Source organism: Cydia amplana, chromosome 21 (assembly GCF_948474715.1).
Source record: "Cydia amplana chromosome 21, ilCydAmpl1.1, whole genome shotgun sequence".
NCBI classification, from domain to species: Eukaryota; Metazoa; Arthropoda; class Insecta; order Lepidoptera; family Tortricidae; genus Cydia; species Cydia amplana.
This window is the reverse complement of record NC_086089.1, coordinates 5,162,078-5,176,685: the sequence shown is the minus strand read 5'-3', so window position 1 is coordinate 5,176,685 and position 14,608 is coordinate 5,162,078. Positions and strand designations below refer to the sequence as shown.

Below are 14,608 nucleotides of genomic sequence, written 5' to 3'. Positions count from 1 at the left end.
TTATTTATTCTGTGGCTTTATGTTACTCGACAACTTCTTTTTCAACGTCGTCATTATTTACTCTGGGCCACAGACGCTCTAATGAATCGGTGACATAGGTAAACATTAAACAGGTTGATTACTTAAAAGAGGCATTGCGGAGATGATAATGAACACATAACCGATCACAGAGTTTTGTAAACAGTTGTTATACGTCACTACGATTGTACATAGTAACTTAACATTCAATAGAAGTTTATTGCACAATACAAGAAAGTAGAAATGGCGGACTTAATGCGATAAGGCATTCTCTACCAGTCAACCATTGGGCCAAACAGAAACTTACAATTGGCGCGCAAAAGAAAATCAGTACAGAGATATAAAAGTCACTATCTATAAATACTACTTACTAATCTTACTATTATCATATGATATAGGAAGGCATACGAGCAGACGGATCGCCTGATGGAAATCGATTACCGCCGCCCATGGACACCCGCAACACCAGAGGGGTTGTAAGTGCGTTGCCGGATTTAAGATGGGAGTACCCCGATTGCTTTAAGGCCAGTCTGTTTTCCGACTATGGGCCCGATTCGGATTTTGAAATAGATATCTATAAGATATCTTTTAGACATCACCAAGATACGATAACGATCTGTTTAAGATCTAACCTGTCAAATTTGACATTTGCGCGATTCTGGAGATACTCTTGAACGATTTCCACAAGATATTGCTTAGAGATCCAATTCACATCTATTAGATATCTAATTCTATCTAACGTAAAAGTGACATTAGTTGCCCAAATTGCGCTGCAAAAGAGTGTTAGTTGAAATGTAAACTATAACATATCTAGAATAGATCTAGTACGTGTCGTCTCTTGTGAATATCTTGAAGATCGAATACGGCAGTATATCCCTTGCTAATTCCGTTTTCGTCTCACATTTATTAAGGGATTCAGATTTACAAAAACTCACGGTACGTAGTCCAGTATGCGTAACATTATCTTTAGGTATAATTACATAATTTTCAACTGAAATGCCCGCTTTGAAAATGTATGATTTGGCCCAAATAGCTAATCAAATTATCGGTATACCACATTACTAAATATTTATACTCTGGAATACTGACTAAAATTACGAATATTTGATATGTATCCATTAAAATTATCTTAGAATGTTTGCGCCCAGTGCTTTATGGTGCAACATTGCTCAGAAGACCTGTCAAATTTGCGAAATTAATGTATACCGATTTGATAAACTATGAGACGTATTCACCAGAATATAATCACAGTGAATACATTATCATCCCAAATTAAAGTTCAGTTTAGTTTATCTCAAATATTCACTAGATTTATTAGATCCTAAATGTTTATTTTGACAAGCAAGCCATTAAAATGGTTTGATACCTAATACAAACACAACGCCTATTAAATACCTAACCAGACTAACTGAATTCATCATCGAGCTCGAATAAATTAATAAATAGAATAACAAAACACAGCATTTAAAATAAAGTTATTTAGATTTAATCATTACAAGGCGAGTGGCAAATGAATTAATTATTATCTCATTAAAATTAGCACAGAAGCTTGCATGAAAAACAACCTCATCCGATTGTTATTAATGTTATTATCTGTAATTCGATCGGCTGATCTGTCAAAGATAGTCTTGCTTTGATTTAGCGCCATCTGTGAGACACGTGCAGCAACGTGCGGAACATTTGAATAATTGTAACTTCTTGATTGATTTATTGCGTTTTAATAGATTGTATCCGGTATAAACAATAAATAAACTTCAGTCTAAGCGTACGGTTTTTTGAAAATGTCTTCGCCATTAATATAAGTACATATCTAAAGGTGTAATTACATATTTGGTGTGTAAACTCCGAAAAAAGTCCAACCTTTTTCACAGATAACATCTCGTAACTATTTCTATTTCATACATCCGGTTCACCATAAATAGGTTTATAGGCCAGATATGGCGTGAATTCATAACATAATACGCACCTTTACGAGTAGGTAATAGGTAACACCCAAGACACGGCTATTAAATACGTCCCTAGTTCAATCACGAATTCTGTTACAACGTCAAGCTTCCCAACTATTTTCGCACACGTGTTTCACGCACATTCGAGGAGGGACGAGAGTTTAGGGAACTAAAGTTTGGGGAAGAGTTGTCATACGAAATAATGGAACATCGTGACAAGAGCCCGAACATCACCCTAAAAATCCTCACATTTTCTGGACGGTAATTTCGCCAAAAATTACCCAATGGGCCACTAGCCCTGCCACCATTATGTTGTAGCTACAGCATAACCTTCCCTTTCCCTAGCTTGTAATGGTTAATTGAGGTTTCTAAACAACCCTTAGGGCTCATTTAGACGATGCAAGAACTCGCACGCGAGTTTCATTACATTGCGGGTTTTGATCGGTCGGTTGAATTGAACGTAACCAACAGTCCGCAATGTAACTAAAAACGCAAGCAAGTTCGCGCGCCGCCTAAATCAGCCCTTACACTCCAACTCCCCCCGCAATCCTGACAAAGGACCAAAGATCCAAACATATAAGGGGAAAAAATTTAAAAGTGGAAAAATTACTGTCTTGGGTGAGGCTTGAACTCACGGCCTCCGGTAGCCGTTTAAGAAGTGTAACGCTCTTACGGTAGATGTCGCTATGGGTCCCCTAGACCCATAATATGGTGGAAAGATTTACTGGCTATGGATGAGGTCTTGGTTGCTCAGATGGCAGAGCGCTGGAATATCGATCCAGAGGCCGTGAGTTCAAGTCTCACCCAAAACAGTATTTTTTTCCACTTTTAAATTTATTCTAAGCTTAATAGCATCGGTCGCAGACGTTTCTGCTTGTAAAAAATTAAATTATATAAGGGGAAAGCCTGACGTATGGCAACCTTAGTTACAGGTAGGCCTTACCGTAGTCACTCTCGTGGTCGCCGGTGGCGGGGTCTCGCTTGATGATGACGTGGTGCGCCCCGTTCAGAGCACGGAGGAGCTCCTCTTGCTGTTCCCGTTTTCTTTTTACTGCAACACACCAAAAGTACCTTTATCAATTGGGTAGGTACCTAAGCATTGGATAAGGAGGACTAGGGGTTTACTTGTGCAAGTTATGGGTTACCAAAAACATCATAACTTCATAACTTTCAAAATAAAAGAGCCGACTTCGCAAGACAGTTTAAAATGTCCATAATTTTATTTTAGTCTTCATAAACAGTCCACTTTACAAAATGAAGCTTTCCAAGGAGAGCATTTGCTCTTACATGCACAGAGCACCAAGCTAAAAAATACCGAAATCCTGCTTGTTTAAATTACCATCTCTAGGTGTATCTGTCGAGTAGACTATTTGTTTTGTTATTACCTTTTATGTTCCGAACCTCGGGAGTGTAGAGTACAGCCATAAATTCATGATCGGAATGTATAAGGTTCATGAATATTTTAGATAACTGTCTGTGGCCAAAGAAATCTGTTATTGACCATAATCAGAGTCCATAGATATTCAAATCATGAATTCTCGTTCGAACTAGTATGTGCTATAAACCTTCCGTAAAGCGTACGAGTAAGTACGAGTAGCTGTGTAAAAATACAAAACTTCCCCAAGTTTGTAGATTATACCTACCAGGGTATAAACTAGAGATGCCCCGAATAGTGGTTTTGGCCGAATACCGAATACCGAATATTCGGCCCCTCTCTCGGCCGAATACCGAATATTCGGCATGACATGCGAACATTTTGAATCACAATTATTATGAAAACTGATCGCTAACAAAGCTCAACGTTAGATGACGTTAGCTATGATATATTATTGTTGAACAGCATTAATGAATAGAGTCAAACAAAACACTCATGATAAAAAAAGCGGCCAAGTGCGAGTCGGACTCGCCCATGAAGGGTTCCGTATTTAGGCGATTTATGACGTATTAAAAAAAAACTACTTGCTAGATCTCGTTCAAACCAATTTTCGGTGGATGTTTACATGGTAATGTACATCATATATTTTTTTTAGTTTTATCATTCTCTTATTTTAGAAGTTACAGGGGGGGGGGACACACATTTTACCACTTTGGAAGTGTCTCTCGCGCAAACTATTCAGTTTAGAAAAAAATGATATTAGAAACCTCAATATCATTTTTGAAGACCTATCCATAGATACCCCACACGTATGGGTTTGATGAAAAAAAAATTTTGAGTTTCAGTTCGAAGTATGGGGAACCCCAAAAATTTATTGTTTTTTTTCTATTTTTGTGTGAAAATCTTAATGCGGTTCACAGAATACATCTACTTACCAAGTTTCAAGAGTATAGTTCTTATAGTTTCGGAGAAAAGTGGCTGTGACATACGGACGGACAGACAGACGGACAGACGGACAGACGGACAGACGGACAGACGGACAGACAGACAGACAGACAGACAGACAGACATGACGAATCTATAAGGGTTCCGTTTTTTGCCATTTGGCTACGGAACCCTAAAAATGTTTTTTAATCAACAAATGCTCAAAAAAGGGTCTTCGTATTTAACAACTTTCCAAGGACACATTCTAAATATACGAGGGGTGTTCAAAATATTCTCGGTATGAGAATGAAAACAAACAAGTACGAAAAGTTTGATATTTTTATTTTTCAATATACTCCCCCCCTATGTTCATACACTTAAAAGATCGATCAATTATTTTTTTTAATCCTGCATAAAAATATTTTTTATCTTTGGTGTAAAAATGCTCCTCCACTGCCGCCTTCAATGCTTCATCATCGGAAAATTTATTTCCACGCAGATCCTTTTTAAGATTGGGGAACAAAAAGAAGTCGCTGGGGGCTAAGTCCGGACTATACGGTGGGTGAGTAACAGTTTCAAACCCACATTCAACAATAGCTGCCTTGGCAATATGAGCAGTATGGACGGGGGCGTTGTCATGCAGAAGCATAACACCTTTGGTTAACTTTCCTCGCCTCTTTTCTTTGATTGCATCCTTTAATTGACGTAGAATGTTAGCGTAGTACTGTCCTGTGATATTTACACCTTTTTCTTTATAATCGATCAGTAATACTCCTTCAAAATCCCAAAATATCGTGGCCATGACCTTGCCAGCTGAAGGGATGACCTTGAACTTCTTGGGATGAGCTGAACCCTTAATGTGCCACTGCATGGACTCTTGTTTACTCTCTGGGTCATAATGATGAACCCAGGTTTCATCTCCAGTAACTATTCTTTGCAGCACCTCATCAGGATTTTCACCGCACAGGTCAATAAAATCGGAACAACAAGCTACACGCATGTCTTTTTGAAGCCGAGTCAGCATTCGCGGAACCCATCTTGCACTTACTTTTGACATATTAAGATGGTCATGGATAATATCATGTACGGTACCAATAGAGAGATTGGTTACTTGTGCTATAGATTTTACCTTCACTCGACCATCTTCCAATATAAGTTTTTCCACTTTATCAATATTTTCTTGTGAAGTAGCTACTACAGGCCGGCCAGGTCTAGGGTCGTCTTCAACACTCTCCCTTCCACGTTTAAACTCGCTTGACCACTTTTGAATGGTAGATAAAGAAGGAGCAGACTCACGGTAAACACAATCCATTTCCTCTTTTATGGTTTTTTGATTTTTACCCTGTTTTGTCAAGAATTTTATCACGCATCGATGTTCTAATTTAGTTAACATTGTCAATTCCCACATGATGTTCATGTTTGTTCAGCAATTGCAGAAAAACAAAAGAACATCTCGGTTCGAATTATACTTTTTTTTAATGTCAATGAATAAACCTTAGCGGCCAGTAACGAAAGAAATTTTAGAAGAGGTTGTAAGATATCAATACCGAGAATATTTTGAACGCCCCTCGTACCTATATAGTTTTTGGTTATTTTTATTCTGCAATTTTTCTTTTTAAGTAGGTAGGTGCAACAGATATTCGGTATTCGGCCGAATAGTAGGCAACATTCGGCCGAATACCGAATATTCGGCAAAGTGGCCGAATAGGCCGAATACCGAATAGTTGCCGAATATTCGTGGCATCTCTAGTATAAACGGTTGCAAACGTGTTATGGGCGGCAGAAAAATCAGTGACGAAACCTGTTTTGAAACAGTACCTGGCAGAAAGGTGCGTAGGCAACAAACCGCCATTGGAGCCTCTGTGGTGAACTTCTACCAGAAGTGTGGAATGATCGTAAGACATCGGTCTTCATAGTCCTTAAAAAATAGCTATGTCTTACTTAAATCGTCTGTAAGAGAGACGCTACAATAGCGTCTTTTTAGCGTCGGCGTTTAGTCTGCGCTATGAGAAATGGCGTCGCTGCGAGGATGCGCCAACGTTGTGTCGATCAGCTGCCATATAGTTGGCTAGATGCCGATGTTCGGAAGACTCTGGGGTGACTCTAAGTGTAAGGCCTGAGTGGACGCTCGAGTTGGGCGTGCAGCGGGGCGGGGCGTGCGGCGTGCATGTTAAACAAATGCAAACGTATAGGAGCGGCCTTGGTACACGCTGCTCAAATAACTTGTGAGCCCGACGCCACACTGCACGCCCCGCCGAACGCTCCGCTCCGAGCGTCCACTCAGGCCTTACACTAATAGACTCAAATGCTAAAGCTGATGAGTTGCTCCTTACCTAGTGGTAGGCCGGTATCTATAGACACCATGTCGGCCATGCTGGAGGGGTCCAAGAACATCTCGTCGTCTTGAGCCGCAGTCGTCATAGAGTCGGCCACGGGCCGAATCACCAGCTCGTGCCCAATAGAACCTTCCTGGACACAAAACACAACAATTAAAACACATGACGAATTCTATCATGTTTATAGGAAAACTGCAGTCTGTGAGTTTGTTTTATGCTATAGATATTAGCAGGAGAGTTGAAGTTAAAGATTAACTATATGAAGTATCAAAATAATTACGTAGCGATAGTGAATGAGAATTATTGAATGGTGGTAGTGAGTGACAGTGATAGTGACCAAATCTAGAAGTTTTCCAGGATTGTGGGATCTATTTATTATGATCTTTTACGAGTAGGTAGGTTATATGTTTATGTATCCAACAAAATATTTACTCGGGTGCCTCGGATATAATTCTTTAGAGGTAAGGCGCAACAATAAATTGCTGACCACTGCTTGTCGCATACTGCGCGGTGAGTCCGACTGTCCGGAGCTTGTGGCTCGAGTCTTACGGCTGTACGTCTCAGACTTGCCAAAAGTCACTTTGAGACCGCGAGACTGCTGGCAGTGCCGGCGGCGCGCACGGTGTCGCATAGGAATTCGCCGCTCTTTCGTGCGCTGACGCTGCTCAATGCGCTCCTGACATCGGCACCTGAATGTGACTTGTTTGCTTGGAGATGGGCGACTGTATGCCGTGAATGTCTAAGGTTCTGCGAGTTGATGGATGACAGGCTGTCTAGTACTTGTGTTTAATTTATTATCTCGTTAAATGTTTCATGTGTTTGTATACCTACTGGGTATTTTGTAATGTTTTAATTTCTCGGTGTATTGGCTTGTCTGTAATGCCGTGTAAATATATTGTTAAATAAATAAAAAATAAAAAAATATTATGTATGTATGTATGTATGTATGTATTGAATCTATTAGGTAGGTTCAGTGTTCACCAAGTGTTCTTGTTCTTGGTAATAAAAATATCTCTATGTAATTACAACAACTAGAGGGTGGAAAGGTGTACCTACCTACACAGTTCCTTCGAATAAAGGTTTTTACGGCTATGCCCGTTGTATGCTCGACTAGGCGGGGCACTGCGTACTTCCAGATAATCTCAGATCTAACTAAATCTCCAGACCACGTCCAAGATTTAGGAGACATTGTGATTGGGACGTGCTCTGAATGTAATGTCTACGTTGACATCCTAGCTGTCTGGGTCGAATGATAATTTAGTTTTTACATGACTGTGATATAATTATGTTAATTAAGCCATTTGCTTGATGGGATTTCCCATTGAATTAATTTTAGACACCTAGCAACATATGCTTTTGACAAATTTCCATACAAACTTAGATTGTCCTATTTGTACCTATGAATGTCAACCTTGAATTGAATTGATCAAAAAAAAAAGCAAATAAATGAGTTGGTAATGGTATTAAGGTCTAGAGGCAAGAGACTAATCCTAACAAGGCCTAGTTTTCCGCTGTGTTGGAAGGTCAGATGGCAATTGCCTTTATAAAAAGTAGTGCGTGTGCTAATTCTAAGGAATAGGTACCTAGCTAAAAAGGATCGCTGGCCCCTTTACACAATCGGGAAAGTGGAACGCTCGGGAGTCAGTAGCAACTGGGTAATTGGGGTAGATACCCAATCACCTATATAAAATATTAGATTAGAATATCTGTGTCATTGCACGAGGTTCCTTAAGGTGTTAGTGTAATCACAGATCATAAAATGCTAGTAGTAGATAACGGCCTGCTACGCCTAAGAATGGCCCAGGATGTTATTTCAATAGCTGAGCGAGTACGTGCGAGTCACAATTTAAAATGAACCAGTATATGTGCATACTCTCTTGAAAATTTTGATAGTAATGAACAAATTTATGAAATCGATAAATCAATAGCATATAACATTTGATATGGTATCAATAACCAAGGAAGAAGAAGTGAACTTCCGAAAATTGCATGGTTGTGACCGGGCACTCACATTCGTAGAACAGAAAGAAATTGTGCGAATGTTTGCAAGATAATGAGGTGCCATCGGTTCGCGAATTCTCTTATGATCGCATGAATCTGTGTACAACTACATGAACTTTCTAGGTTCACGGTTCGCGCCAACGTTCTTTGATGTGCATTTTTCGCAAGCACAGCTAATAGTTCTACAAGGGCTGGTCCAAAAGTGTCTGTCTGTCTGTGGCATCCTAGCTCTCAAACGGATGGACCGATTTTTTAACGTGAAAGCCGTTTCCTTTGCGGTGGGTTTTCCTTATGTTTGATAAAAATCGATCCAGCAGTTTAAAGAGTATACCGCTCTTTTCCAAAATGATGTAAGGGATTTTTGGCATAAAATCAAGGGTTAAAAAGCTTCAATCAGTAAATAAAGATACACACTGCACTGGCTGTCCCAAGCATTCGACTCTGCTCAATAAGCAGTAGCAATGGCGCCCGCATTTGGAGTAAGGTCGACTTACGCAACATTCGTTCAGCGCTACAAGCGTTTGGCTATTGTTTTGTTATGACGGCTTAAAGAACTTAAAAAGCTATTGTTGGTTTAAACGATTGTCATAATGCGTTTAGGGCATGGACGTAGATAAACTACCCAGATTAACTAAAGCAATAATAAGTAAGCATGTATCTTAATCAAACTCCTCCAATTGAGGGGGGATTTACTTCTCGGGGCAGAGGTGTAGGGTTGGAGCCGGTGTAACGTTATTTGATGTTCATAAGCGCATTGTAATATGTCTACGTGAATAAACCGTCTTTTATCTTTTTTATCTTATCTTTAACTGTCGATGGCGTGAAGTGGCGCAGACTAGGGCAGAGTGGCGGACTGTTTTGTCGGAGGCCAATATACTTTTTGGGTCCCCGAGCCAGTGAAGTAAGTAATATCTAACCCCCTTATTCATCAACGTCTGCTAAGTTAATCAGCTGATGATCGTGGTTTCTCCCTCTCTATGACATAACGACAGATAGGAACAAACGACGATCATCGACAGATTGTTGGCAGCCGTTTATGAATAACGCCATAAGTGTGCCCTATAAAGGGTTTAACGAGATGCTTTAAAGACACTCACCACCATGAGTTTGCCGTGCTTGGGGTGCCTCCTGATGAGGAGCGCCGCCCCGTTCTCCTCGTCCTGGTACAGGTCGCCAACTTCCTCCTCACCCTCCTGTTAACAAGAAAAAAATTAAGAAGGTTGACTTTTAAGAAAACCTGGAAGGACTGATGATTTGTTTATTTAGACGCCATATGCCATAGACAAAGAATATACCCTATATTTATTTATTTGCGTCAGTACTGAAAAACAGACATATGGTGGAAAGATTTGCTACCTATGGCCTATGGATGAGGTCTTGGTGGCCCAGATGACAGAGCGCTGGAGTATCGATCCAGAGGCCGTGTTCAAGTCTCACCCAAAATAGTAATTTTTCCACTTTTAAATTTATTAATAGCATTCCCAACTGGGGAAGTACCTCCACCTTACAGAAAACCGCAGCCAAATAACACTAGACCGTACTTTTGTGTTGTGTTCCTGCTGGTGAGTAAGGTTGCCAGAGCTCAACGAGGGTGGGTGAGGGTAAAAAGGTCGGCAACGCGCATGTTACACCTCTGGAGTTGCAGGCGTCCATAGGCTACGGTGACTGCTTACCATTAGGCGGCCCGTATGCTTGTTTGCCACCGATGTGGTATAAAAAAAAAGCATCGTTCGCAGACGTTTCTGCTTAATAAAAATAAAAATTGTACACTTTCTCGTCTAGCCTTAAATGCACAATGACTTATGACTTAAATGCACAATGATGCATTGAATGATTCCGTTTGGTCATTTCCTTCGAGTGCAACCGACCTTGTTGCGGGAGGAAGATTGATGAAGGCTGGCTACATTGCTATGCAGCTATTGCGATCATATTGTACAGTCGACGACAAGAACGTTTATTAAATCAATGAGCTCCATCTTAGGCTCTGTTATCTGTTTTGACTTTCCATCAGTTGTGACTAGAGGAAATCGCCGATAAAAAAAAATGAGGTTAGTGTGGTCTTTTAAGATAAATTACAATGTTTTACAGCGGTCGTGAAATCAAATTACAAAGTTTTCCTTCACACAACCCAAAAAAATAACACCAGTAATTTTAACCATGTCATTAGGAAACATACCTACAGACAGAAAAACATATCTAATATAGGTAGATACATAGAGTCAGACCAAGCTAACTATATACGAGGGGCGTTCAAAATATTCTCGGTATTGATATCTTACGACCTCTTCTAAAATTTCTTTCGTTACTGGCCGCTAAGGTTTATTCATTGACATTAAAAAAAAGTATAATTCGAACCGAGATAGTCTTTTGTTTTTCTGCAATTGCTGAACAAACATGAACATCCTGTGCGAATTGACAATGTTAACTAAATTAGAACATCGATGCGTGATAAAATTCTTGACAAAACAGGGTAAAAATCAAAAAACCATAAAAGAGGAAATGGATTGTGTTTACCGTGAGTCTGCTCCTTCTTTATCTACCATTCAAAAGTGGTCAAGCGAGTTTAAACGCGGAAGGGAGATTATTGAAGATGACCCTAGACCTGGCCGGCCTGTAGTAGCTACTTCACAAGAAAATATTGATAAAGTGGAAAAACTTATATTGGAAGATGGTCGAGTGAAGGTAAAATCTATAGCACAAGTAACCAATCTCTCTATTGGTACCGTACATGATATTATACATGACCATCTTAATATGTCAAAAGTAAGTGCAAGATGGGTTCCGCGAATGCTGACTCGGCTTCAAAAAGACATGCGTGTAGCTTGTTGTTCCGATTTTATTGACCTGTGCGGTGAAAATCCTGATGAGGTGCTGCAAAGAATAGTTACTGGAGATGAAACCTGGGTTCATCATTATGACCCAGAGAGTAAACAAGAGTCCATGCAGTGGCACATTAAGGGTTCAGCTCATCCCAAGAAGTTGAAGGTCATCCCTTCAGCTGGCAAGGTCATGGCCACGATATTTTGGGATTGTGAAGGAGTATTACTAATCGATTATAAAGAAAAAGGTGTAAATATCACAGGACAGTACTACGCTAACATTCTACGTCAATTAAAGGATGTAATTAAAGAAAAGAGGCGAGGAAAGTTAACCAAAGGTATTCTGCTTCTGCATGACAACGCCCCCGTCCATACTGCTCATATTGCCAAGGCAGCTATTGTTGAACGTGGGTTTAAAACTGTTACTCACCCACCGTATAGTCCGGACTTAGCCCCCAGCGACTTCTTTTTGCTCCCCAATCTTAAAAAGGATCTGCGTGGAAATAAATTTTCTGACGATGAAGCATTGAAGGCGGCAGTGGAGGAGCATTTTTACACGAAAGATAAAAAATATTTTTACGAGGGATTAAAAAAAATAATTGATCGATCTTTTAAGTGTATGAACATAGGGGGGGAGTATATTGAAAAATAAAAATATCAAACTTTTCCTACTTGTTTGTTTTCATTCTCATACCGAGAATATTTTGAATACCCCTCGTACATGGCATTTTCAATGACATAATTTTGTCAATCTCATCTTGAATGTCAAAGTTCTATCAAAATATGACGTACGTTTTATAATGACACCTCACTGTGTCCCATTCAAGTGGGTGCTAAAGTTAGCTTAGACGGACTCTACACTCAAAAAAGTAATAAAAACACGTCAACATTACCCTATAAAATTGACATAACTTACTTCTTAGTACATATGTACTTATCAGGCAAAAAATTAAATTATTGGTCACTTTCGTATATGACATTTATTTCAGTTTATGAGTTACTTCTTATCTAGAACTAGCGACCCGCCCCGGCTTCGCACGGGTTAACAAATTATACATAAACCTTCCTCTTAAATCACTCTATCTATTAAAAAAACCGCATCAAAATCCGTTGCGTAGTTTTTAAGATCTAAGCATACATACAGACAGACAGACAGCGGGAAGCGACTTTGTTTCATACTATGTAGTGATGCATTAAAGAACGTAATGATAAACTACTTTTGACCGCGACAGTACCTACTGCATAAAATAATTCCGATCCAGTTGCATTCAACTACCAGACCAAAATATGAATTGCACACTTAAAAAAGTCTAAATCCAAACGGTCCTATGTCACAAGGCAAAATTATATACTTACGGCTTTTTGAAAAAAGGTGACAAAAATACCTTAAATGAGGAAGGTTACCAGTTTCACAATTGGCGGAAGAAATTGCGAGGCCAGAGACATTACAATTAAAACTACCGAAATGATAATTAGCAGGAAACCAGATGGAATCGTTTAATCTCTCCTCTGTGTATGATAAGAGTGATAAGTAACACTAGGATCGTGACTAAATTAATAGTCAACTTATTGCGTTTTTCTCGAGAACGTGTTTTTCTACTATAGAACGACTGAGGTTTGATCCCACAATTTTTTAACAACAATTTGCATCAGAAAGGTTAAATAACAAATATATATGGTTAATTTTGTACTAACTATCCAATCCAAGACACCGAATATCGATAAAAGAGTTAAAAGACTTCGGCGTTTCATGTTTCTATTAATGTATCCTTTACTTTTTATGTCTTCTTAAGCGAATCAAACGTGAACATTTTCTTAGAGCTTAGTTTATGCAAAACTTTGCTTACAAACGCGGAAATATACCTAATAAAGAAACTTATAACATCCCTATTTTTGCGTCAGTGGTTAAAAACATAAAATACGAGTACATGTAATAATACATTTCGGCTTATTAATTCAGCACGGTTACGTCCACAAAACGCGTACACGGAGACAATGCGCACTTTTTCAAACAATTACGTCTTTTAACAGGGAACAGCTGAGGGCCTACCGCGAACCACGTTCGACGTGTTGCCTCCCTGTCACACTTACGTACGAATTTACAAGTGCGACAGAGAGGCAACACGTCGAACGTGGTTCGCGGTAGGCCCTCAGATCGTGGGAAGCGTGCTTAAATACTACCATTTCACTTACGATTACGTGATAAACACGAACTCATGCGCACGCCATACGGTGCCATGCAAAATTCAACCTTAACCTATTTGTCACAAAGCTCAAAATTAAAAAGGATTGCTATAGTAAACGCAAACCAAACTGACGACCGGGGTCGTATCACTTCTCATTCACACTCGCGTGGTCGTAGGTAGGGTGAGAGAGATAGTGATACGACTCCGGTCGTCAGTTATGTTTGCGTCTACTATAAAGGAAATTCAGTCTTATTACACGTTTATGGTTACATGTGACAATGATTGCAACAAGCTAATATGGTTTTTAATGTTTAGTAATTAGGTCCTGAATTGTATGGTGAAGTGTTAAATGCGTTACGCACGCTCGTAAAAACAATAGTTAAAGAATACGCAGTGGCGTAGCTAGAGGATATGGCGCCCGGGGCAGGTACTAAATTTGCGCCCCCCCCCCCCCCCAAACGAAGTGAACTAACGAAAGGGTTACTTTTTATTACTTATTAAAGTTTACTTTTGATTTAGACAAAGAAGTGTTTTTTTAGTTAGTTTAAGTGTTTCCATCGGTGGCTAACAAGCGTACGACTCACCTGATGGTAAGCGGTCACCGCATCCTACGGACGTCTACACTCCAGGGGCGTTACATGCGCGTTGCCGACCATTTTAAAACTTATACACTTCTTTTTTGGAGATCTCCTTAGACTTGAAGATTCAATATCGCTTGTAAGTTTGGGATCGTAGACTATTCATAGCGCGCCTTTGGACTGATTTGAAGGGACCAAGGTGGCATCTAGGTGCTCCTGCCCAAAGGTGACAGCAGTACTCATTATATGGGATCTGTCCATGGTCGTACGCAGCATTTTTTAAGGGGTGGGGCAGAAGTAGGGGAGGCTGGGGACGTTGTAACAGGGTACGGTTGAAACAGAGATTCTTAGCTTATGGTCAGAGATCAGGGTGGGACAACTGCCCCACCTTTCCCCACCGTGGGTACGCCTATGGATCTGTCTGC

General features: G+C 39.9%; 1 protein-coding gene and 1 long non-coding RNA gene across 6 annotated transcripts in view; one reads left to right on the top strand and one right to left on the bottom strand.

Annotated features, from left to right (window-relative positions):
- The window catches only part of LOC134657883 (uncharacterized), a 485,626-nt gene that overhangs the window by 132,769 nt on the left and 338,249 nt on the right, over positions 1-14,608 (top strand). The gene's annotated exons all lie outside the window — the stretch shown is intronic.
- LOC134657799 (A disintegrin and metalloproteinase with thrombospondin motifs like) overlaps positions 1-14,608 on the bottom strand; it is a 231,981-nt gene that overhangs the window by 25,402 nt on the left and 191,971 nt on the right. For all 5 annotated transcript variants that reach the window (XM_063513359.1, XM_063513358.1, XM_063513354.1 and 2 more), the window contains exons 4-6: positions 9,698-9,793; positions 6,597-6,732; positions 2,908-3,015 (exon numbers count right to left, since the gene is read on the bottom strand). In XM_063513359.1, coding sequence (XP_063369429.1) covers positions 2,908-3,015; positions 6,597-6,732; positions 9,698-9,793 — 340 coding nt within the window. The remainder of the gene's footprint in view (positions 1-2,907; positions 3,016-6,596; positions 6,733-9,697; positions 9,794-14,608) is intronic.